Here is a 23960-nt window from a genome sequence, read left to right as displayed (position 1 = left end):
ACTTACGGAGCAGGATCACTATCCATCTTATGCTGGTTTTCTGTCTCTTCTTCATTTAGGTGTACAGGTAATTCAGAGTTTTCTGTGTTGACTTCTTCAACATTACTCTGAGAGCTTGATTTTGTCTCTCTTTCAACACTATTCTGCCTTGAACCACTCTTGCAACTAGAATTGTTTGTTTCTCTCTCAGTACTATTCTGCCTTGAACCTGCCTTACTGCTTAATGTTCTGGAATCAGGTTCAGCACTATTTTGTCTTGAACTCCTACTACCAATAGGTTCATCTTCTATACCACTGTCATTGTTCTCAATCACATCATCCATATCTTGGTCTTGGGCATCACTAGAAGCAGTGGAAATTTAAATATAAGGAGACACACACGCACACATAAAATAGTTCCAAACTACTTTTACATATACATGTAGGTCTATAGGTTATAGAAAAAAAATCATATTTAATCTGTTGAATGTTGTATTGAAAATAATGTTGAAGAGTACACGTTAGCCAGAAAATGGACCAACAAAGACTAATTGTTTGTTAGGCACTTTTTGGCCATTACTGAATATATTTTAAGAAATTTTTTACCAAAAGGCTTAGTTAAGAACTTAAGTTTACAACTATGCATCATCTTCATTGAAAAAAAAAAAATATCAACAGACATCCCTGTAGACCAAATATTCAACCCTGCCTTCTCACCTCCTCTTTCTTTTGATTTTCAAGTATTTAAACAAGTTTGTAACTTATATTACGTCATTTTGAGACTTTAACAATTTATTATACTACAGTAATTTCTCTATTTGTCACTTAAAAACACGTTTTTCACAAATTTGGGAAAAGTGACAAAAAAATCAAACATTTTGACGACCTTTTCTTTCGATCAATCTTTTGAAATAGTGGATTGCTACGTTCAGAAGCTGTAGTATAAAATGTGTTAATCTTATATGTTTGTATCGTAAATTGCTGACTTATTATACTAAATAAAGTTTTAAAACAATGTTAATAGAGTTTTTCAACAATTTTTAGGATAGTTTTAATGATTTTTAAATAAATTACTGATGTGAAGATGCATCCTGTGGACACACAATGTTTTAACCCGGCGCGTCCAGCAACTTTTTCTTGTGCCCAGAACCTGTGTATGCGCCTTAACCAGAACCGTGGCCTTCGCCTTACCAACAATGTGTACCATGCTGACATGCTTATGACCTACGAACACCTGTCGGGCCTAACTTGATCATCAATTAAAAATAATTTCCTGTCCTCAATAATTTTTAATCTTTTTATTTAGTAATTGAAAGCAGAGTTAATTGGTAAAGCGTTTCCTGGGCTTTGCATAGCTTTTTACACATCACAGACATTTGTGTATTGTGATGTATCATTGGTGCTAAAAATAGTTTTTGATAGTATGGGCTATGTGCAGGGAATCAGTGGAGCTACCAGTGCATTATGTCGAAATGGGATTAAGCTTATTTTTTTATCAATTTTGTACCATCAAGTCAAGAATCTTTTAGAAAATAATAAGTGGGACTTATAAGGGCTGTTTTCATCAATATATGGAAAGAATTGTTTACATTACAATTTTTTATACATTTCTCCCCTTTCTGTCCCTCAGTAAACATATTGACCAATCATTGCTAGAAATTATAAATAAATCGGTAAACTACCATTTGCAACAAATGTTTACACAACAATTGACCTGTGAAGCCACACTTTTAGCTCAAAATGGTAAAATCTGACAGATACATTAACAATGATGCACATGGCATATCAAGACGCTGTTTATTTATTCAACCCTTATCACTTCGGTGATAGACATTTAAGTGGCAGGTTTCAAAGCATACATCACTTAAGGTAATGAATATAAAAAATTTTCAATGATTTATTAAAAAAATTTACATTTCTACAAAATTATTGTACGTACAATTAGTAGAATTCCCATACAAACTATAACAGTGATTATCTTTCTTGCTTTGTGTTTTTACTGAAAATGAACTTTAATACCTTATGAACATCCCTACAGAAATTTAAAAATCCAAAAATTTCCAAAAAATGAAAAGTGATGAAAAATTAGGGCGATGAATTAATAGAGTCAATACGGTATTTACCCATTAACGGAGAAATATGGAGGGTGAAACCAATACCCATTAGCATAGGAACCTGGAGTGAAAATCTTTCAACATGAACAGAGAAATTTGTGGCAGTTATCACAGAAAATTACAATTTTTTTGTGAAATTAACTGCTGGAGTATAAAACTTACCCATTTACAGAGGAATCTGGAGTGATTTTAACAGCATTTCTAGGTCTTCCTCTTTTCCTAGTCTGAACTTCAACTTCCTCTTTTTCTTCATCAGATCTATATGGAAGAATAATAAAAATACATATGACATTTTATCTACCATACTGTATACTTACAAGGTATCATAAATGTTCTATTACTTATAAGGATTTTCCATGATCAGACCTGGATAACTAGTTCCTTGAAGTGGAAAATGGTAAAATTGGAAGCAAGTATATAATTACATTAAAAGAAAGAAATTAAAGGGGGAAATCGTATTTTAAAACAATTGAATTCCACTTAATTTATATGGAAGAAAACCAGCTCTTTACACTTCACTAGACATTCAATCCAATCAATAATTTTTATAACTACTTAGTTTATATAGGTTCTCATTGAACCCAGTTCAACCAGCTATGAGTTTATATAGGTTCTCATTGAACCCAGCTATGAAGTTAAAGTGTGAGTGACATCTTTCATAACTAGGTTTCTGAAGCATGAATGGCTCATAATCAATGGAAATAATGTACATAATTCAGACGTCATTGTTACAACTTTTAACACAGGTACAATACTGGTGTTCTATGAAATCGGTGCATATCATTTTTTGTTGTGACATCACCCTTAATATCACAGTGGTACATCATCAAGTTGTTGGTTGTTACTCTGTCCCTTATAGGCTTCATCTTAACAAACCAAGGGAATTGCTGGATTCTCCCCATGACATATTTATACTCACTTCTCCACAGAAGCCTGCCTGGATCTCCTACTTCTCCCATGAGATCCCCTGGTACTCGTCTTAGTAACTGATTTCGACAGAGGAGTATTCCAATCGTCATCACTATCATCAGACACACCTCTGTATGAAAAAAGAATACTATGTCATACTGAGAGATAACCTAAACTTACGTTTAGGATTTCTTAAGGATCTTAAATTTAGCTGCTAACCCTAAAACATTTCCTTAAATCAATTTTCACAGCTAAACATCTGAGAGAAAGAAGACTTATTCCATTCTGTCGTTTAAAATTTCTAAATTTGAAAACATAAATTCAAAATCAAGGCAACACAAAATTTTAGACAAACAAAACATTGCAGATCAGTATATAAACAGCTGCTCTTAAGAGTGCTTACTTTCATAATGAAAAACATTGTAGGAAAACTATAAAAATAATTAATTAAAATCTTAAAATGAGATTGTTCCAACAACTTTCATACACTGTATAAAGTTTTTGACTGGTCAAAATCAGAAAACAAGTAGTTGAAATAAAACTTTATTCAAGTATATTATTTTAGAATAAAACGGGTTAGAAGCATTTCAAACAATGACAACCATACCCATTGACAGCAGCTTTTTCTGTCTTTCTAGGTCTTCCCCTGCCTTTCTTGCCTGAGACTGGTGTATTCTGTACTATAGATCTTCGGCCAGATTTTCTTGTAGATTGAGGGGTTTCTTCCCTATAATATATCAGACATAAACACAAAAATGGTATGTATAATGCATCATTAAAATAATATGTAGTTTTTAGAACTGCAAAAAGAATGAAATGTTATTTAATGGATAAAAAAATGACCTGGACATATGAAAATTTATTAAGAAATGTTGGTGTGTGTGACGGTGATAAAAAATATCAGCTGTTTTCAGTGACAATGTGGATGTTCATATCAAATTGTTGTATTGTTCATCTGGCAATTTCAGGGGATATCTAATTCCAACGAATGTGTATTTTTATATGTCATGCTTTCATATCTGTAAAAAACAACAAAGATGAAGTTCTTGTACAACACATACACTTTTTCTATGGTTTGTTTGGTTTTTCTGCCAGACCTCGTTTGTCTCCCCTTTAGTGTACTCTCCTGAGATTTCTGCCTTTTTGCTGGAGTAACATATTCTTCTTCACTGCTTTCCTCTCCATCTTCCTCTTCTTCAGAACTGGGGAAAATGACATTAAAGATTCAAATTCATCAAACCATATTTCTTAATAATTATTTCCAACCTTTCTGATTACATAAATGAACTCTATGATCTTAATAGTATAGATTATAGTATGGTATGGCCTCAATTCAATTCATAAACTTTCATTAAAAGAAAATGCTTAAGTTCTATTTTACTATATGGTAAAGTTGAAAATACCATGACAGAGGCTGATCAATCAGTTAGAAATGCTAGTACATGTATGTTGATACTAATTAACTTGACATTGCTTTACAATGGAAACAATAGGATCAGGACTAAAGCTTCCCAGACAAAACCCATCTCCCCCACCCACACCATGAGAAATTATTTTATCAATTATGAATAATATTTCTATTAATACTGAAAGTGTAAAATTTGAACTTTAATTTCTTTGCAACTTATACTACGTGGACTGATATTAATAAAAATGTATAAATATTGGAACTGTAAAATTTAAACATTTATTTCGTTTTGAAATTTTATTTAGTGTAAGTTTTAAAGTTTAGATGAATGGTATAATCAATTAGTTTTAATGTATTTTGATCTCCTCGTAATGTTCATAATTGCTTATTTAACAATGATAACAACTTTCAATTAGTCTGAAATTGAAGTCAATCAGGAAATATTTAATTGAAACCATTTAATTTTTTGTTTTCATTTCTAAATAGAATTAAAAAAAAAATACACAAACAAAGAATGAAAAATGAAATACAAATATAAAAGCAAGGTTATTTTCTCACTATAGAGAAATCACACTTTAATGGTTGGTATTTTTATATTAAACAGAGTAAACTAAGAGATGGGCATAAACTGTAAAGAAACAAAAAAAGAAAGAAAGAAAGGGAAAGGGATAGACAATAAATAGCAGCAGTTTCTTGTAGAGAACTTCTTAAATATTATGACTATTACCTTTCACTTGATTCGTAAGTTTTCTTCTTAGTTAACACCCTTCCCCTCGCTGATCGCCTGGCTGGTGTCTCCTCTTCTTTCTTCTGTTTTCCCATAGCTTTCTTGGTACTCTTTCCTTTTGAACTTTTCCCTTTCTTTTCAACTTTATCTTTCTCCTTTCTCCTGAAGTAAAATGGAATGAATCTAAACTAACAATTCCCTAAAATTCTATGCAAGTTATACTTCAACACTAATCTGCATCAATTTATACCTTAATAGTTTTGTGTCTACTCCTAAAGTAGAAACCTGATTAGGTCAGCTATCAACCCTATAATATACATTTAAGCTTTATGACTTTTTTCATTGTATTTTTCTTTAATTTGCCCACCATATACAAGAATAAATGAAGACAATAATAAATTATCTCCATTTCATACCTATTGTACAGTAAATCAGTTGAATCCATATCAAGGCTAGTTTCAAGTTCCTGGCCAGCTAAGTTTCCAAGATATCGCAATGTCCTAAATTATGACCTATTAGTTCAAAATTGTTTTCGTGAGATGCACATCTGTGGGGTGAGGCCCAACTTCTGAGCAAGTTTCCTCCCAATCCCTCAAATAGTTTCCGAGAAAACATACGGACAAGTTCACCGGTAAAAATAATAATTTGGAAACCAACTGATTATATGCACACTACTTTGCAAGTAGGGATTATAATAATAAATAAATAATCTTATACTTTTTCTTTGGTATTTCCTCTTTGACCACAGGTCCTGGATCCTCTTTGTATAGTCTGTTGCCATAGAAATACCAGTAGGTACCTCCTTCATCATCAACACCTAATGGAGCTATTCTCATATTATCTCCATCTAAACCCTGTTAATGGAAAGTGAAAGATGAAGTTGAGTATACTCAAATTTTTTTACACACCAACATAACATTACATTGTAAACATTTCAAAGCTTTATTCAGTGAGGGGTTGCAGAACTTTCTGTTTTTATAACAACATTTTAAAAAAAGATATACAGTGGAAATTTCAACTCAGCTGATTTGTGTATAATCTATAAATAAAATATCACTTAATAAGTTTGTATATTGCAAACCTCGGGTATCTTTAAAATGCATAAAAATCTACATGTGTCTTACACATCAACACATCGTACTTAACAACTATATAGAGAGTCTGTTAGTAACTTGGAAATTGTCATTGGATTTGATGAGGTAAGATAAATTCTGTCAGAGATAAATTCGAAAGTGTAAATTCATGTGTAATCAAAAGAGCTACAGTCAAACCTCGGTAGCTTGAATTCCAAGGGACCATTGAAATTAGTTCAAGTCATCATGCGTTTGAGAAATTGAAGTTCTTAGATTTCCGGATTTTTTCCGTTGCCGATCCGACTTTGATTTTATCGTTAGAAATTGCTCACTACGTACGAAGTTTTGTTAGGTCTTTGATATTTTTCATTCACTTTCTGAAGGTTATGTTGACTTGTTGATATTAAAAATACTGTTTGCTTTTAAAAACTTTCAGAGTTCAAGTTTCTTCTTCAATAATTTGTTGACATTAAATTTTCTTTTATGCTTTCATCATGCTGACTTTGGAACATTCTCAAACTTCAATCAGTATCCAATACTATGTTAAATTAAAACTATCTAATTAGTGATCATGACTTTTGATTAATGATAGGGTTTCAGTTTTTCACACCTTTCATTTCCAAAGCTGACAAAATGGCTGATGAGTTCGAGTTAGTGAGGGTTATTCTCCGAGATTTATTACTGAACGGACCGACTAGTCAGTTCGAGTGTTTGAGAAATCCAAAGTTATTTATGTTGATTATATATAAGAAAAGTTTGTTTTTTTTTAATTGTCTTTGAGAAATCCCGAGTGTTTGAGACATCCAACTTCAAGCGAGTGAAGTTCGACTGTATATCTTATACAGTATAAGTAAACCTGCTCAGGTGGGCCACACAGTCTTCGCAAGTTCCATCAAAGCAGGTACAATAACTTATTCAGTATTGATTAATTAGCTTAAAAGATCTATAAATGTATTTTGTCATGTATAGTTGACTTGATCCTCAATATTAATTATACTGTTAATTACTGAAATCCCAAACAGACACAATTTTATTGACTGACTCAGTCTGTCCCTCTGTTTTGTTTCTCCAAGAATTTATTGGGCTGATATTATATGATAATATATTTATATTTAAATTTTGGAACAGTCAAACCTTTCAAAACAATTTCATAATTCTAGTACCATATATTCTACAGGTATGCATTCTATCTGACTACATGTAAGTGCCAGTGAAATGCAGTGAGACCTGCGTATTGTTAAGACAGATTTTAAATGCATTTAATCTGATGTAAGAGGAATTTAAAAAGTGTTCAGACAGGCATCACAAATACCTTCAATTGATCCATAACATCTTCAGCATCAAGTCTGTAATCACATAATCTATGTATGACTAATACTTTATCTCTCAGATTCAATGACTTGAAATCTGAGTCTTTAAACGGATTGCTTTCACCCTCTTCTAATGCTGCTCTGTATTTGAATATGTCTTTTAGATAAACCTCATAATTAAATGGCCTGAAAAAGGTATTTTATATTTAAAGTTAGATCATATGTATTGCACAGAGTATTCTTTTCTGTCATCTTACAAAATCATATAAACATAGTCAGTGAACTAATAATAATGTTCAAAATGATGCAAATATAGCATGTTTAAATTATTTTAACAGAATTTTTACAAACAATTGTATGGTAAAATTACAAACATTGTGTAATGCCTCTTTTGAGGGGAGATAATTGGTGGAAAATGTTCTATAGAAATACTTCTTTTAATATTACAAGAAAAAACATTAAGTGACCCTAATTTTCTTTCTGAAATATGAAAGAATGTCAGTTAAGAGTTCTTTATATAAATTTAGAAGAAATTCTCCCTACCAGTTTTTTTATTTGTTTGCGAAATATTGAAACTCCCCACAGGAAACATATAAAAACTGCCTTAATAATGTTTAACTTAATAAAGTATAAAATCAAGTTAGGTGACCTATGTTTTTACATTAAAATTCTAAAGTATGTTCATTCACTGTAATCTTCCAGAAAAACTAGAAAATTTACCTACTAGAAATATTAAGTATGATCTACTTTAAGTCTAGGTATATGAACATTTTGATCAGATTTGACAAATTACATGAATTTCCTTTAAAAATGTAACACTCCACATAAAGTTTAAGTCCTCAAACCCTGTAAAATGTAGACAGTGAATATTCATTCAGTCCAGTAAGAAACAGTATTACATCAGACTGTTTATATATACTTGTAACTTATCACATGTTGCTTGAAAAATTCAGTCTCCAAAAGAAAATACTCTTTTTCCTTAGATATTAAGTTGGAAATAGGAATAAAATAGTTTTTAAAGACCTAGAATTTTTAACTCAATAAACAAAAAGAAGACAATAATGTTACTTTACATTGTTTTGTTAACTACACAAAGGAGATAAAAACATGTACAAGATGATCCCAGTAAATGTCGTTTGTAACAATCCAACACATTAAAAACTTCTAATCTTTGATTTTTCATTGTTTGATTATTTTTGTTTTCAATTTGGGAAGTTCACAATAAATTCAATTAGTTTCTGGAATGTCACCTGAACTTTAAACCAACATCAATCTTTTTGCATATAATACTTACTCTATATCTGTTCTGCTATAACAACCTCTCAGAAGTTTACAGATAAGTTCTATAACAAAAGGACTTTCTAATTCTTCACTAAATGCTTGTAAACCAATTTCTAAATCCTACACAGAATAAAAAATGAAAAATAACAGTAAACAGTATGTATAATTCTTTAGACATTTGTGTTACACATGAAAACATGCATACTTGAAAGTCATTCTGAAATCATTAGACAGCATGGTAGTAGTCTTCAGTTCAATCTCTTAATGGATTATTAGATTATATACATACAGCTTCTTAAGAATTAATCAGATGAGGAGTTTTGAACAAAAATTATAGAGCTGAATAAATATACAATCAATATTGTTTGATTGAAAATATTCTAGCAAAAATTCATATACATCAAATTTTCAGTGCAGAAGCAGAAATAAAATATGAAAAATGGAGTAAGTTGAAAGATCATCAAAATACTGCACATTGTATCTAATGATAAGAAAAAAAATATTTAAGAGTTACTTCCCTTTCTTCACAAAATGTACAGTAAAACCTGAATTGTTACTTGCTAATCATAGTCTCTTAGAAACCTGTGATTCTCTTAGATGCATATTTTATATGTAACATATTTGTATTATTGAAAAAGGCAAACAAAACCAAACAAATTGACTTATTGACTACAAAAATGCTATCCTCAAATTACCCAACTGTATATGTTTAAAAATTATTTACACCTAGTAATGTAGTGTCAGTTCATTGCTATAACGAAATACCATCAACACAAAATTATGTTTTTTTTTTTAATTAAAAGATTGAGAATACATTTTAGCATGTCAAGAAAAATAAAATCATAGATATAAAAACAACAAATAACTTGCCAAATATTGGTTGGTTCTGGGTACAAAATCTAACGTATCAACTTTACCTCAATGTCGAAGTCTGGAAGATCAAAAGCTGCTCTAAACAGGGAACAGAAATGTGCAATGCTAGGTACTTCATACCATGTCCTCAAGGCTGCAAATTAAAAATTCAGTGCATTATGTTTTTTTTTTTTTTTCTGTAGGACTATAATGCATTATTTGAAGGGCGTGCATGAGAAATATGAAAGTGGACGATAACAAATGCGAACACATGTACATGGCTTTCAGTATTAATACAATTACCTTCCATTTTCAACATAAAAACTTGGGAATTTTTCAAAATTCTATGGAGCTCGCCTTCACTATAAAATCATTGTAAACGACTTCCGGTCCGCATGTCATTAGATCAAGTCCAATTTTAGAGCATTATCTGGTACATATGGCGTTGGTAACAAATTGGAGGAACCAATGAAGTCAAAAATTGCGAAAATAGGACTGACAAGATGAATGTTCTTAAATGATTCTGTAAAAATGATGCCGGGCACTGCGCAGCATTCTTTGATTTAAGACAAAAATCGAATTCCGGTAAGGAATTATGGGTAGTATAGGCCGGACATGGCGCAGGAAAACAAACTCATCTGACCAGCTAGCAAAATAACCCTGTTCTTAACGTTGTCATGGCCTTTAATGACAAATTCTGTTATTAATCAATTTCATTGTATGATAAAATTGATTCTCGTACAGAGGAATGCACTTACAAAGAAAGGTAATAAGAATTTCTTGTTAGATGTGCTACTGCTAGCTCAGTTTCATTTTCTTCAGATAAATCAGAATCAGATTTCTCACTACTGACCTGATTTTATTAGTGTAATATGTTAGTATGTCAAACTATTACGTATTGAATTGTCCAACGTTAACAATTGACAAAATATATTTACACAGGTAACATATTTGTTTGACATCAAGTTAAAAATATACAAATGTAATTTTAGAACATACAACAGTTCTAACCGGTCCTACTAAACAAAGAGTGGTAAAGAGCACAAAAGTCTGGTAAAGACTGGTGCCGAAATATTGATTTATTTTATTGAATAAAAGTTTCTTTGTATCTATATAGTGTTTATTTTTCTATGTGACCATTGAAAATAATATATCAACTACTATTCTGGATATTTATTCATAGATCGGCATCTAGACATCGTCTTGCGATCAGTACACAGAGTCTTGTGATGTGAAGGAGTTAAATAGCTATTTATTTGCATTTAAATAAACAAAAACAATGATGTGTGGTATATAACTTGTTATGATTCAAAGTTATTTTATTAAATTAACGTGTCTTTTTAAATTTAATAATGATTTTTGGAGTATGTATTTCCACTCGTAGACTGTTCAAAATGGCGACTAGATAAATAAACTAATAATGTAACGGTGACGGTGAGGAAACGTAATTAATCAGGAAATAGATTCGAATGTCAAAATATCCCATCTATTTTTTGTGGTAAATGATATAGTTCTTTTCTTTGTATGTACTAATAAATGCTACCATTGGTAATATGTGTTATAGTATATGTAATATTCAACCATTTCATAACATCTTGATGAAAAGATAAATGGAATTTCTATACTTTATTTATTAGAAAACGAATATCAAACATGCTAAAACAAACGAGATAATACTTAATGGTTAAAAAGTTTACAAAACATGGCTAATATAATTTGTCTGACATATGTCTTTTATGCTTCTTCGGGTAAATGGACACTGTCTTAAAGAAATGCACTTTCTTTAGGATTTATGTCCTCTTACTTTCCAAAACATAACTCTGTTACTGTTTCTAAATTTGTCTTGTAGTAATCTGTTGATAGAACTTCTTTTTTCCTCATAAGCATCTGTTGTCATACCCCTTGGTTTAAAACGTGGGAATAAGCTACCAATTATTACTTCTCCAACCCCGTACTGTTGAATTATAATCTCTACAAAATTACAAATGCGACTAAAAACGGTATTTGCTGATGATGGGGTCCACCCCAGTTGCTGTCACAGGCAATGGGAATTGCCTTTTTAATGCTATTTCGGTGGTATTATTTGGCAACGAAAATGCTTCATCTGAGCTCAGATTGAAGACATTTTTCGAGATGTTTGAGAATGCTGCGTACTATCAACGCATTCATTCAAAAACACTTATTCCAGATATATGCCTGCCCTTACCTGATTCCATTTAACACTGTGCACAGACTGGTAGTTGGTCATGTGCATTGACCATGCACGCTGCCAGTAGTGTTATTGGTAGACCTATAAAGTCTGTGTACGCTGTTGTTATTGGACCCTCAGATCGGTATATTAAGATCTTGAACACATCCTTTAATCCCCCGTAATGAAGACATTATATCACACCGCTTTACTCAGAATGCCAAGTACTACGCCCAAAGGAAAGGCAGACCTGAGTCCACTTATAGGGTTAACGTTGCTGATGACATCTTAAACATGTTAAGGGCAGTCTCTTTATTAGAGAAGTCGTCACACAGGTACTGTTATTGGCATAGACAGAACTTTTAACTTAAGTTCATGTTTCCTCACCCCTGTGTGCTTTCCAAATGTTAATTTGGTGAGCACACAGACGTCTGTGCATCCAGTTATGATAGGCCCCATGCTGTTACATTGGGATGGTCAATTTGACCCCTATCATAAGTTCACCTCCCACCTTCAGTGCAAGTTGCTTGATACTGACCAGTCCCACATGATATTTGGGTCAGATGAGGAACTTGCTTTTATGAAAGCTATTAAGTTGTCCCTTCCCAATGCTTCGCGTGTCCTTTGTGCGAAGCATCTTAAGGACAACGCGGTACATAATATTGGTAAGTCTTTACCTCAACCTGAGGTTACTAAGATTATTGCCAAGTTGTTTGGCCATGATGGTATACTTACCTCCGACGACTTCATTACTTTTGACGAAATACGCGATGAACTGATAGACTCGTATGACATCCGTTACCAGTGTAACAGGTTACTGCCCAACTTGAAGGAGTTTGCCTTCAAGCCCCGTTCAAAGTACCCCTGGCTACCCCGACTCTGGTATAACAACTGTAATGAGTCATACAATAATGTCATTAAGTGTAGCACTAACTGGGTTGTCCAGAGGCTACCAGATTTATAAATTATTTTTTGATTGAATATTCCAGAATAAATTTTCTATATGAAACCAAAATTATCTGATATAAAAGGAAATGAAGGGAGTGGGTATGGTTGATCACCGAAACTTTGGCTAAAGAATTTTGGGGACCCATCCCCAAACGTTTAATAGCCTTGACGTGGCGTGGGGGCTCTTCCATTATTTACATAATTACTGCATGTAATGGTTGTCTTAATATGAACATTGCTTGGATATAGCCTTTCTGTGCTGATCGGGCTTAACACACCACTAATTAATAAATTAAATATAAAATTATTTGAACATTACGTTTTTTTTTTCATCTCCATTCCGAATCCATTTTATAATTACTCTATCCTTTGTTTACAACAAATCTGTCGTGACATCTGGGAGTTATCAATGAATGATAAAATAAAATATTAAAGACTGAAAAAGTTTTAAGAACATATGAAAATGACAAAATAACATGATTAAACTACAACTCACATAAAAACAATATTACTTACTGAAATTGTCATGAATTGTGTACCTCCAGACTTTACGGCCGCCATGTTGGAGAAATGAAAATGTTGAAGTCGTGACTATGTAAATAAATGTCTACAGAAATGCACCAAAAACATTTATTTTAGCTAAAAATTAAAGAATATCACTATATAGATACAAAGAAACTTTTATTCAACAAAATAAATCAATATTTCGGGACCAGTCTTTACCACACTTTTGTGATCTTTACCACTCTTTGTTTAGTAGGACCCGTTCTAACAGCTTCCGATTAGCTCGTGAAGTCACTAAATTGCTTTGGTACTGATATAAGTACTGCATATAAATGTGTAAGCTTAGAATATCCCTTAAATATTTCTATGATCCTATTTTTCTAATCACCAAAACATGTTGTTTTGCCAAGCTTATGATTACATAATTGATAAAAGAGATATACACAATGTATTTCAAAAGTTTTTTGACTGGCAACATGAACAGTCTTTGGAAGTAGCCATAAGATTATCCTTAGAGATCCTGGTCTTCTATTGGCAAATCCTGCAGTTCGTCAATGTTGTATGACATTTGCTCACACATTGTGCCTCAATCTCTTTTTTCTGTAATTTTTGGGTTCAACTACAATGTATTATAGTGAAAAAAGTCTCAAATTTGTGCTTTCTTCAGACATCATTATCAATTACCTATTTACTTTCACTTAATGAACCGACTTTGTGATACCAAAGATTAAATGATCATGGTGGTGTCCATAGGTGCAGGAAAATTCAATTTCCCACATTATAAATAGCAATTAATTAGTTAACAAATTGAAATTATATTTTTTTAGTTTAATTTTCATGAAAATTTAACAGATTAATTCGGATATATATATGACTTGCACAATAACATAATCTTCTCTAATGTTACATGTATTATGCTGGTCATAGAGTAGATATTACCATTTTCTAGAAAGAAGCAATTCTTGCCAATCTGCTCACCAAAATTTTATTCCCAGGGGTCGTGCTGGGCTTCGCCAATGTTGCAATTTGCGATTTTTTATTTGATCTGGCAACAAAAATAACCAGTTAGCGATTTTCTTGGCGCCTAAGGTTTGTATATTAAAATTGACAGGAAGTTTATCAGCAAGGGATATTTTCTCTAATTATCAAATTATGTTGACACCTGGTCAGAGTTAACTGACCATGACCAATTTACGACTGAAGGCAATTAACGGTAATTAGATCAGACGACCGTGAGTGACAATGTCATCATGGGAGGTGTCAATCAAATGTAAATATATTATTGAGCCAATCAAAACTCTCATCATCTGGTCAAAGGTAAACACAATTGTGGCCATGTGCACGTGGCTGCATACAAGCTTAACAGCCATGTTTAACCATGTGATACATTCAGAAACAGACTTACCTAATAACTAAATAAATTAAATCCATTTAACAACGATTATCCCATCAGAAAATGTCTAAACACTTAGAAATGAAAGAATTGATGAAAGAATATGGATGACATTTGTTCACACTTTTGCCATGTGACTTTTTGGCAGGAAAATCGGTAAACAAATAAAATGGGGATTCCCAAAATCTAATTAAGGAAATACTTTTCAGATACCAAGATAATTAAACAGGGACACAATTAATGGTCCATGGTACAAAATGTAGTTTGCTAGAAATTTTATCACTTGAAAAAAAAAGAATCAAGTTTGTTAAATTAAAAAAAAATCAAAGTATATTGTAAGATAAATTAGACCATAAAGGACAATGGTGTAGTACTTTATTATTTTATGAAAGTGACAGACTAGAGCTAAAAACCTGCTTCATACACGCATCAAGAGTGAATCTTGTGTACATGTATGTCACGAATGGAGAGGTTATTTTGATGAATTGACAAAAATCATTCATCAGTGGACTTAATAATGTCATTTTTAAAAAAAAAAAGTATAATGTTTTTGGACTCACTTGAAGGTTGCTAGTGGAAGTATACAGTCCAAAAGCTTTATTTAAAAGGCCATGGCTATTCCACCAGACCCCCATTTAACAGCAAATCCGTTATGTGAAAGCTTTTTGACAAGACCTGTCAGCTTTCCGACCAGGCCCAGTTTTCCTTCACAAATTGGCTAGGGTTTCAAGGTTAGTTCTTCGCAGGTAAAAAAAATAGTAAAAAGCTATTGTGTTCATTCACTGTACTCAAGTGGACATGAACAATATTGGTACATTTTAATAAAAAATTAAGGAGCATTACTGATGTGAACTATGATCTTTGACACTGGGGGCACCAAAATGTTGATATGATGTTACAAAAGTTGACGTAAACAATATAGAACATTGCAGATATGATTCAATTCTGATCTGTGACACAGATTTATTTCTAACATCAAAAGGTCAGCAATAGAGTATTTGGACACTAAACAAATAGAAATGAATGTGAAATTTGATTTTTATGATGTGATTCACAAGATCCATGATACAACTGTTTTAGTGAATTAGCTGCAGATCCAAGAAAGGGCGTACCAGGTGTACGCCCCCTTAAATCTTGATTTTTCGCAAGGTCTTCCTCCAATTCTATTTACACCCCTAACCGGTAGGATCTGCCCCTGCACAATCAACATAATTAAAAAAAAAAGCAATTACTAATTCAGAAAATTGCAATTGTAATGTCCGGGAGCAATGCCGTGCAACCAGGATGGAATTTTTGGAAGAATTGCAAATATACAGATATTGGAGTGTGGGTAGAAATTCAGTGCTATGGGAAGTTGTTGAAAGTAAAGATACAGGAACTGATGATAGTTAGGCAAGTGAAGTCTTCCTTACAGCATCAAATTTAGATACTGAAAATGGAAATGCAGATGAAGTGTCTGACCTTTGAAAAAGAAGAATGCCAGCTGAGGATCTTCATGAAAAGGGGTGCTACATTTAGTATCATTTTTGTCAATTCTGGGCCTCTGAATGAAAATTATTATTACAACAGTTGTCTACCTCCAAAATTTACAATTTTAGATTAGTACATGTACTTGCCACATGGGACCAGTTTGATTATCTTTACTAGAACTCTGGAGTCTTTTTTTTTTTCAATATAATTGTGGCAGGACTGTCTACCTGCTCTTGTAGTAGGTAGTGAGATTTTAATTGCCAGCTGATTTACTTTGCTAAAGGATTAATTTAGCTGAATCAGTTAGTCACTAGCTAACAGTTGCCAAGCAGTGTAGGTTCAATCCTTGGTAGGGGAGGTGTAAATTTGTAAGGCAAATCATGCTCTCCTGTTACACAATGCTTTGCCAACAAATATCTTTGGCAACATTTTTGAATATTTTTGAAGACATACATGTACATGTACATGCATTTTTTAATCAGTTGACATGTTTAAACCTGTAGTTTGTTTTAAAAGCACTACATGTATCTTTCCAAATAAGCTACCCTGATTGATAACTCTTTTTTATGAGCAACTTAGAGGATGTTTTTAGAAAAGTAGAGGACACTTACCCTGCCAGTACACATGATCCATGCTCCCAGAGTCCAAGTTGCTCATTTACTGCTGTTACTTTGTATGGATTTTTTTTTTATTTTATGTACTTTGTTGTGTATGTCTGTTTTCCATGTCTGGTTTTTGTCCCTGGATTACATTCTTTTGATTTCCACCAGAATCTAGGTTTCCTTGATTATTCTTGCATACTGTAAGTAAAGCTTCAGTAGTCATAAATCTTTTAACACACCGGTTTTCTCTTTTTATACTGTATATCATTCAGATAGTTTATAGCTCTTAGAGTGTGAAAAAAAACTTGACAAGGAATGAGCAAAGCTGTTTCTATTGTACTGTACTAACCTGTCTCTTTTGCATTAAGAATCTGGGTTAAGCACTTGAGTTGCAAAGATGGTGCAATAGCTTTGAAATAGCAAATATACCCAGCATGGAAGAGATTGTCAAAAGGCAATGCCTTGCAGAGATAAACATTATTTTAGTTTGGAATTTATATATAAGTTAGAATAAACTACATGTATGTTTTCCTGAGCCACACTTTTGGGAGGTACATCCTTTTATCAGCAGTGGAAAGCACAGTGTCAATTCATTCATGTATCGCATGCCTAAGGAAATCAGTCAGTGCCTTATAATTCAATTTCTGAACCAAAGATTAGTGATGGTGGTCATATTACTAAAGTTCGGCTTAAATTATGATAGTTTAAGGAGGTAGACCTAGGGTAAAGGACGCAACTCTAACAAATCGTTGGAATGTTTGTATTCAGCAACTGACATCGATCTCATGTAAGCATCAAAGTAACATGGATTGATTTCATTCTATTCTATTTCAAATGAAAGCTTGATAGGCTTTGGTGAAGTTGAATATGATACAAGCATATCACTGATTTCAAGGGTTATGTTCCTTTCCCTATGTTTACCTCCTTAAGGGTTCAATCCATGTCACACATGTAGTTACTTCTTAAGACTTCACACTGTCAAGCAAAAATTATTGTCTTCATGTGTGGTGAAAATCATGGTCTGCACCATTGATTAATAGCGAGCTAAGCTCAAGCTGAGAAGAAGCCACAGCGAGCGGGGAGAGCTCTACAGCAACATACATGTGCAAGTCAGCAGGATACAGAATGATAAGAAAATAAATCATCGATAACAGTCTCCAATAATTATTTTAAAAACAAAAACAATTTGTTGAACGCTTACGAATCTTGACTTCAATAGCAAGAGGTTTGGAAGTACATACAATATAAGGTGATTGGATGTGATGAACATGTCAAAGAGACAACAACACCAACAGGATAAAAAATGTCAGTTCAAGCCTACCCATGGGTCTTCAGTGAATGATGAGGAAACCACTGGGCAGGCTGCAGCTGTTTATATTAAAAAAACATCACATTGCAATTCATGTCTTCCCTTATGCTTTCGTCCCAAACTCAGTTCCAAACACAAACAGTATTAATACCCTTATACATTTTGTATACATTTTATTAATTTTATTTCGAAGAATATGTGAAATCTACGTTTTCTGCTGACTACATATAAGTACTGCTCATGCTGCATTGCATGTTCTGTACTGTTCTTATCTTTTACTGTGAAACCTTCATATAACACTGATAACAAGAAATACTTATCTGGTTATAGGCAATGCCTACTCCATATTATTTTTAAATAGAATATAGATCTGCCAATGAGCTTGACCTAGAAGTAATGAATAAATTATATCAAATTTTATTTGTTATACATTTACAGGAATGACCTGAAGGATGGAGGTTTGTTAGTTGTGTAATGGATCCAAACCAATGGAGAAATCATTCATTTGGACCTGGAATTCCTAGAATAGACCCATATATTGTTTCTGAACAACAAAGTAAGAATTATAATAAAAATAGCAATAATGCAGGGTTTATTATATCATTGTAAAAAGATCTTGGTACATGTACTTGGTTTTCTTAGAAAAGTATGTTATTTTTAGAGTTTGCCTAGTAACATAAACAAGTGATCTTTTCAGACCAGTATACCCTTTATTTCTTACCACTATTCTACCTGAAGTTATATTTGATTAGAAAGCACTAAGAACTTGTGCTGTATTTTATATGGCCGCAAACAAAAATTGGGGTCATGTATTGGTATTGCACTTTGTTCTGCTTGGCATGGACATCATTGTCCTCCAATGACATTTGGTTTGCATGCAATTATATAATGTACTTAAGTATTACATGTTTTTGTTAGGTCATTATACAATTTAATAACAAGGTTCCAAAAAAGAAGGAAGGTTAGTAAAGATTTTGGGGGTCACAGATGGCCCCAGTCATTATGTAATACCGTTTGACTGACAGACATGCCAGAAAAAAAAAATTTAGAAAGTTTTTGATTTCTTACATGTAGGTCAAATTTGGGTTTCTGTCAGTCAAGTCAGAAATCTATATCATAAAGACTATGGCCACTGTCATTTTCAAATTAGCGGCTTAAGGTCAAGGTCAAAAACAAGCATTTCATATAATTTTACTAATACATGTTTAACTTTGGTAGCTTAAAGGTCACACTAGGATTGATTTTGGGATTTACTGGTGTAACTTGAACTCATTTAGGAATGAGGGGTTAAATACATTTTCCTGAAGCTTAGACAATAATTTGACTGTTATTGTATTGATCTGTTTTAAATAGTACTATAAGGTGCCTTGCCACAAAAGAAAGTCTGGCAGTGATTTTCAGGGGAATGACTTGAGCCATTAAGAATAAGAGGCCAAAAAGAGGTCAGAAACAATTATTTTCTTGGATAATAACTTGATCTCTCTTCAATTGTATCACAAGGTATAATACCTCAAAGGAAGAATAGGATCTGTTTATGATTGGAACCCTTTGGAGATTAAAGGTAATAAATGCTACTTTCATTCTGGTCAAATTCTTATCCTGTGTCAAATGTCTAATAGCATTAATTCAAAGCTTTATCAAGCTTGAGTTGTGTGCCTATACTTGCCCAAAATGTTCAAGGTTTTGTATCAAGCTGCACCATGGAAGGTATTTTATTTATATAAGTGTAAAAAATTGTGCTGTATGAGTGGAATTGCACTTTTCCAAATTTATGGGGTGATCATTGTATAAGTTCACTGTTCCTCCCATGATTTTGAAAAAGCACTGTGCTTATTGGTATAGCACAGCTTTTTTCGCCGTCCTCCAAAATTATAGCACAGTGCCCATAGTGCATTCTAACTAAAATTAATTAATGATAGCACAGTACTAAGAAATCAAAGAGCTGCTAAGTACAGCACTGTAATGACCTGGGGAGAACACTGATAATATATGATGTACAAGTATAACATTCCTTTAAGCGAGTAGAATTCCTATTATATGTGTCACCTACATCTGCAATCATGATATGCTTGATACTATGGTCAAATGTATAGACAACTTTAGTTTTATCACAATAAGACTTTTTTTTTGTAATGATTGTTTAAATCATCATTCCAGGTCTCTCAGTTGGGTCGATACCAACTCATACCCCATTATCTGGGACAGGACTGGTTCAAGGCTTAACTGTTAACCCAACCTTCCCAGGACCATACAAACCAACAGCAATATCTCCTTTTGGCATTGAAGCAGGGACACGTTTAAAAGAACCTGATCACTTTGGACTTGGACTTTCTCCTCAAAAGTCTATTCTTTCACAAGAGGACAAAGGCAGGGGTTTTGGACAGATTAATTTCCCACAGACTCCTCTTGGTTCTTTTGGAAATATTGGAACTGAGTTATCTCCTCCTAGCCAGAGGCTCCTCCCACCACCTGCCCATCAAGGTATCTCTGGCATTAATCAATCTCCATCTATTGGAGCACCACCACAAATACAAGTACCACCAGTTTTCAGGTCTACTGTGTCAGATAGATCAGAGTTGTTTACTCGTGAACCATTTTCAGTAAGAGACAATTTAACACCATCATTTGGTACAAATAGGGACTTGATATCAAGAGGAGTAGACTCTAACAATAGTTTTTGTGTACCACGATCACAACCTTACTGTGAAAGTCCTAAACAAAACTCTCACTTTGGTTCAGTAAGGACATCATCAGAATTTGAACAGGAGAAAATAGCCAACTTCAGTGTCAGCTCATGTGACAGACATCCACAGAATACAGATAGATTTTCTACATCAGGATTTAGTGACACTCAACCCCTCAACTTTGTCTCTAACCAAAGAGTACCAACTTCAGAAATTCAGAGACAAACTTACAGTCCTCAACAAAGTGGCTTTGAGGCCAAGTCTGAGCCTTATGTCACCAAGCGCTCATCTGTAACAATACAAGCAGTTGCTGACTCGACAACCAAACCGAAAAAACCAAGGGGAAGAAAGAAGAAAGAGAACTCACAAGAAGACCCAAAGCAGGATGAAGATAGAAATTTAGTCAATAGGTATATTGAACAAGAACAACAGCTTCAAAGATTCTCTAACAATCCATTACAAAACCAACGTCAAAATGAAAACTTCATTTCAAATTCATCTCCTATAACTAGTAATGTATTTGGTCAAAGCTACAATAGTACCTGTAGTCCAAATGTTAGGCACCAATTTCAGATGCAAAATGTGAAAGGTCAGGAGGCTGGAATAGGCTGTTCAGTGTCCAATTCTTCAGGACTGTCAAATACTTTTGGTTGTTCTGGACATTTAGTAAACATGGACAATATGGGACAAAGAAATATGGACTCTCCCTTTAGGAATTCCCAAATGCAGCAGGATACCTATACACCCCAAGGAATGGGTTTGTCCGGAAACACAAATAATTTTATGCCCAAAGGGAATATGTTCAGTGATGGAAACATGTCAGGACAAAATAGAATGATAGAGAACAATCAATTTGGATTTGGATCTCCTCCAAACCAACCTTCATTTGTTGATCAATTGAACTCAAATGAGTTTGATGCTTTAGAGCTAGAGCCTGGTGTATACTCATCAGGAAATCTGTGCAATTTAGATACATACAATACATATGGACAGAATAATTTCTGTAACAATGCCTCTTCTTCGACAGTGGACGAATCTGCTCTGTCAGATCTGATAAGTAATAATCCAAACATAGACAGACGGGAGGGATATTTTGAGGGCTATAATGAGGGCTTTGTGGAAGAGAGGCCTTTCATTGCTGAGCCAGCTCCTCAAACAGCTTCTGTAGTTAACCCAATTGAAGAAGATGAGGAATTTGAACATTTGAAAAAACCACCTGTTGTTGAAAAAAAACCTGCTGCTCCTTCGAATGTTCACCAACACAACAAAATGGCTGTTTCACAGACTAATCATGCATTTAATGTACAGAAACAAGCCATTCAGAAAAACAATGCATCAGTGGTTCCTGTTCAACAGGCTAATACCAATACGTCTATGCTTTCATCTCAGATCAATTCACATGTTTCACAACCACCAGAACCTGTTGAATCAGCCCCAGTGAAACTTCCAGAGAAAACCTCATCTACTAAAGCTAATAAAAACAATGCATTTATGGACTCTTTTTTGAGCTTTTTACAGGGGAAGAAGCCTGAGACATTAGCAAGTGTTAATACCTCTGTCGTGAAAAAACCAGAACTCCCGAAGTACTATCCGGAACCAAAACGCCCACGGCCACCCCCAGTGGATAAAATTCACCATAGTTCAACTTCTGACATAAAACCTGACCTTGACAAATCTGATAGTAATGGCCAATCAAGTGATGGTTCTAACGTGGCAGCTAAAATTACAGGAAGAGTTCAAAGTATTGAAACTGGCAATGAGGAATATCCCAGTCTGAAAATGAAAATTACTTTACAAAAAACACCTCCTAAACCTAAAAAATTAAAATTGAAAACTCCAAAATCTTCAGGTAAATACAAGCGATCTAAAAGTTTTCAGGACAGTGATGATGATCATGCTTCTGGAGATGAAGTAAGGTCAAATTCTGGGACAAATGACAGATCACCCTCGCCTGTTCCTGCGAGAAGGACTTCAACCAGAAAGGCAAAGGTTCAAGAAAGTAAGGTTTATTTATTAAGTGTAAGTATTTGTAAGAATCAGGCAAAATGAGAAAAATCAGAAACATGCATGTCAAAAACCCACCGATCTGACAATGTAATATCACTCAAGGATACTTTCTCTATTTGACAAAACTATTATTTGATCTCTGTATCACTGTCTTTTCTCAAATTTTTCAATAGAATCTTAGAAAAATGAGGTTTTTGACTCTTGAAATGTTCATTTTCAGTGCATTTCAATGAAATTGTAACTCATTGGTTCAGCATACATGTGATTTGGATAATCTTGTCTGTTTTCTTTTTGATTCTGGTGGTGCAAATAGACAAATTACACTATCAAAATGATGGTTTTTTTCATACCATGTTTCACCCACTGTGTGATTCTTACAGAGACTGATACTTAATTGAAAAAAAAATTGGCTTTATTTCCTATTAGTATGTATATACATATATATTTACATTCCTTTACTGTTAAAGTCACTAGCAAAATTCAGATAAAAAGTCTTCAACACTTTACAGAATACCCTGTAATTTTCTCTAAATTTTTTGTTTGTTATTTTACTGCTTAATTTGAAGGAAAATTTACATCCCTTTGTCAAATGGCCAGTTACATAAACATTGTACATGCTTATTTTTGTAATACCTAAGGAAGTTTGTCAGGTAATGATCATTTGATCAAGGGAGGACCAACTCTATTCCCTGAAGTTAACTGTTTTACTCACTGTAATTGCCAAGTATACATGTATGTCTATATTGTTCCTAAACAAATACATGTATCATACAGCAGTCAGGCAAATATACTTACCAGAAACTCTTGCAGATTGATTTTTTGATGAAATTCATTTTTAAACATCATAAGTTTACACCAGTAAATATTATTGAAACATTTTTTTATTGTGATGGTGTTGAAAATATGTTTAAGCTGCATATATACTGTCAACATCTATTATTTTATCTGTAACACATATGGTTTCTATAATCATTATATAACTCATATGAAAATCAGGTAAAATGATGATTACATCACAAATTAATGGGTATTTGATGTGGACAAAATAGTACATCACAAAGTACATGGGTACCTGATGTGGACAAAATATTACATCACAAAGTACATGGGTACCTGATGTGGACAAAATATTACATCACAAAGTACATGGGTACCTGATGTGGACAAAATATTACATCACAAAGTACATGTGTACCTGATGT

The 23960-nt window shown here is 33.3% G+C and overlaps 2 protein-coding genes across 4 annotated transcripts in view; one reads left to right on the top strand and one right to left on the bottom strand.

Annotated features, from left to right (window-relative positions):
- Window positions 1-10099, bottom strand: part of LOC148610726 (uncharacterized) — a 56457-nt gene extending 46358 nt beyond the window's left edge. For both annotated transcript variants that reach the window (XM_088596002.1, XM_088596003.1), the window contains exons 1-11: window positions 9957-10099; window positions 9719-9807; window positions 8815-8921; window positions 7523-7706; window positions 5855-5991; window positions 5138-5299; window positions 4064-4204; window positions 3610-3729; window positions 3013-3132; window positions 2256-2351; window positions 7-342 (exon numbers count right to left, since the gene is read on the bottom strand). In XM_088596002.1, the coding sequence (XP_088452128.1) occupies window positions 7-342; window positions 2256-2351; window positions 3013-3132; window positions 3610-3729; window positions 4064-4204; window positions 5138-5299; window positions 5855-5991; window positions 7523-7706; window positions 8815-8921; window positions 9719-9807; window positions 9957-9972 (1508 nt within the window). In that variant the 5' untranslated portion in view covers window positions 9973-10099. The remainder of the gene's footprint in view (window positions 1-6; window positions 343-2255; window positions 2352-3012; window positions 3133-3609; window positions 3730-4063; window positions 4205-5137; window positions 5300-5854; window positions 5992-7522; window positions 7707-8814; window positions 8922-9718; window positions 9808-9956) is intronic.
- The window catches only part of LOC148610725 (uncharacterized), a 29820-nt gene continuing 15959 nt past the window's right edge, over window positions 10100-23960 (top strand). The window contains exons 1-3 of one of the 2 annotated variants that reach the window (XM_088596006.1): window positions 10100-10238; window positions 18506-18623; window positions 20225-22750. In XM_088596006.1, coding sequence (XP_088452132.1) covers window positions 18542-18623; window positions 20225-22750 — 2608 coding nt within the window. In that variant the 5' untranslated portion in view covers window positions 10100-10238; window positions 18506-18541. The other variant, XM_088596005.1, reaches the window with a different exon arrangement.

This window comes from Perna viridis, chromosome 8, assembly GCF_037379345.1.
Source record: "Perna viridis isolate PV_CMFRI_1.1 ecotype Kerala chromosome 8, ASM3737934v1, whole genome shotgun sequence".
Lineage (NCBI taxonomy): Eukaryota > Metazoa > Mollusca > Bivalvia > Mytilida > Mytilidae > Perna > Perna viridis.
Note: the sequence above shows the minus strand (reverse complement) of the source record. Positions and strands in the feature narration are given on the sequence as shown.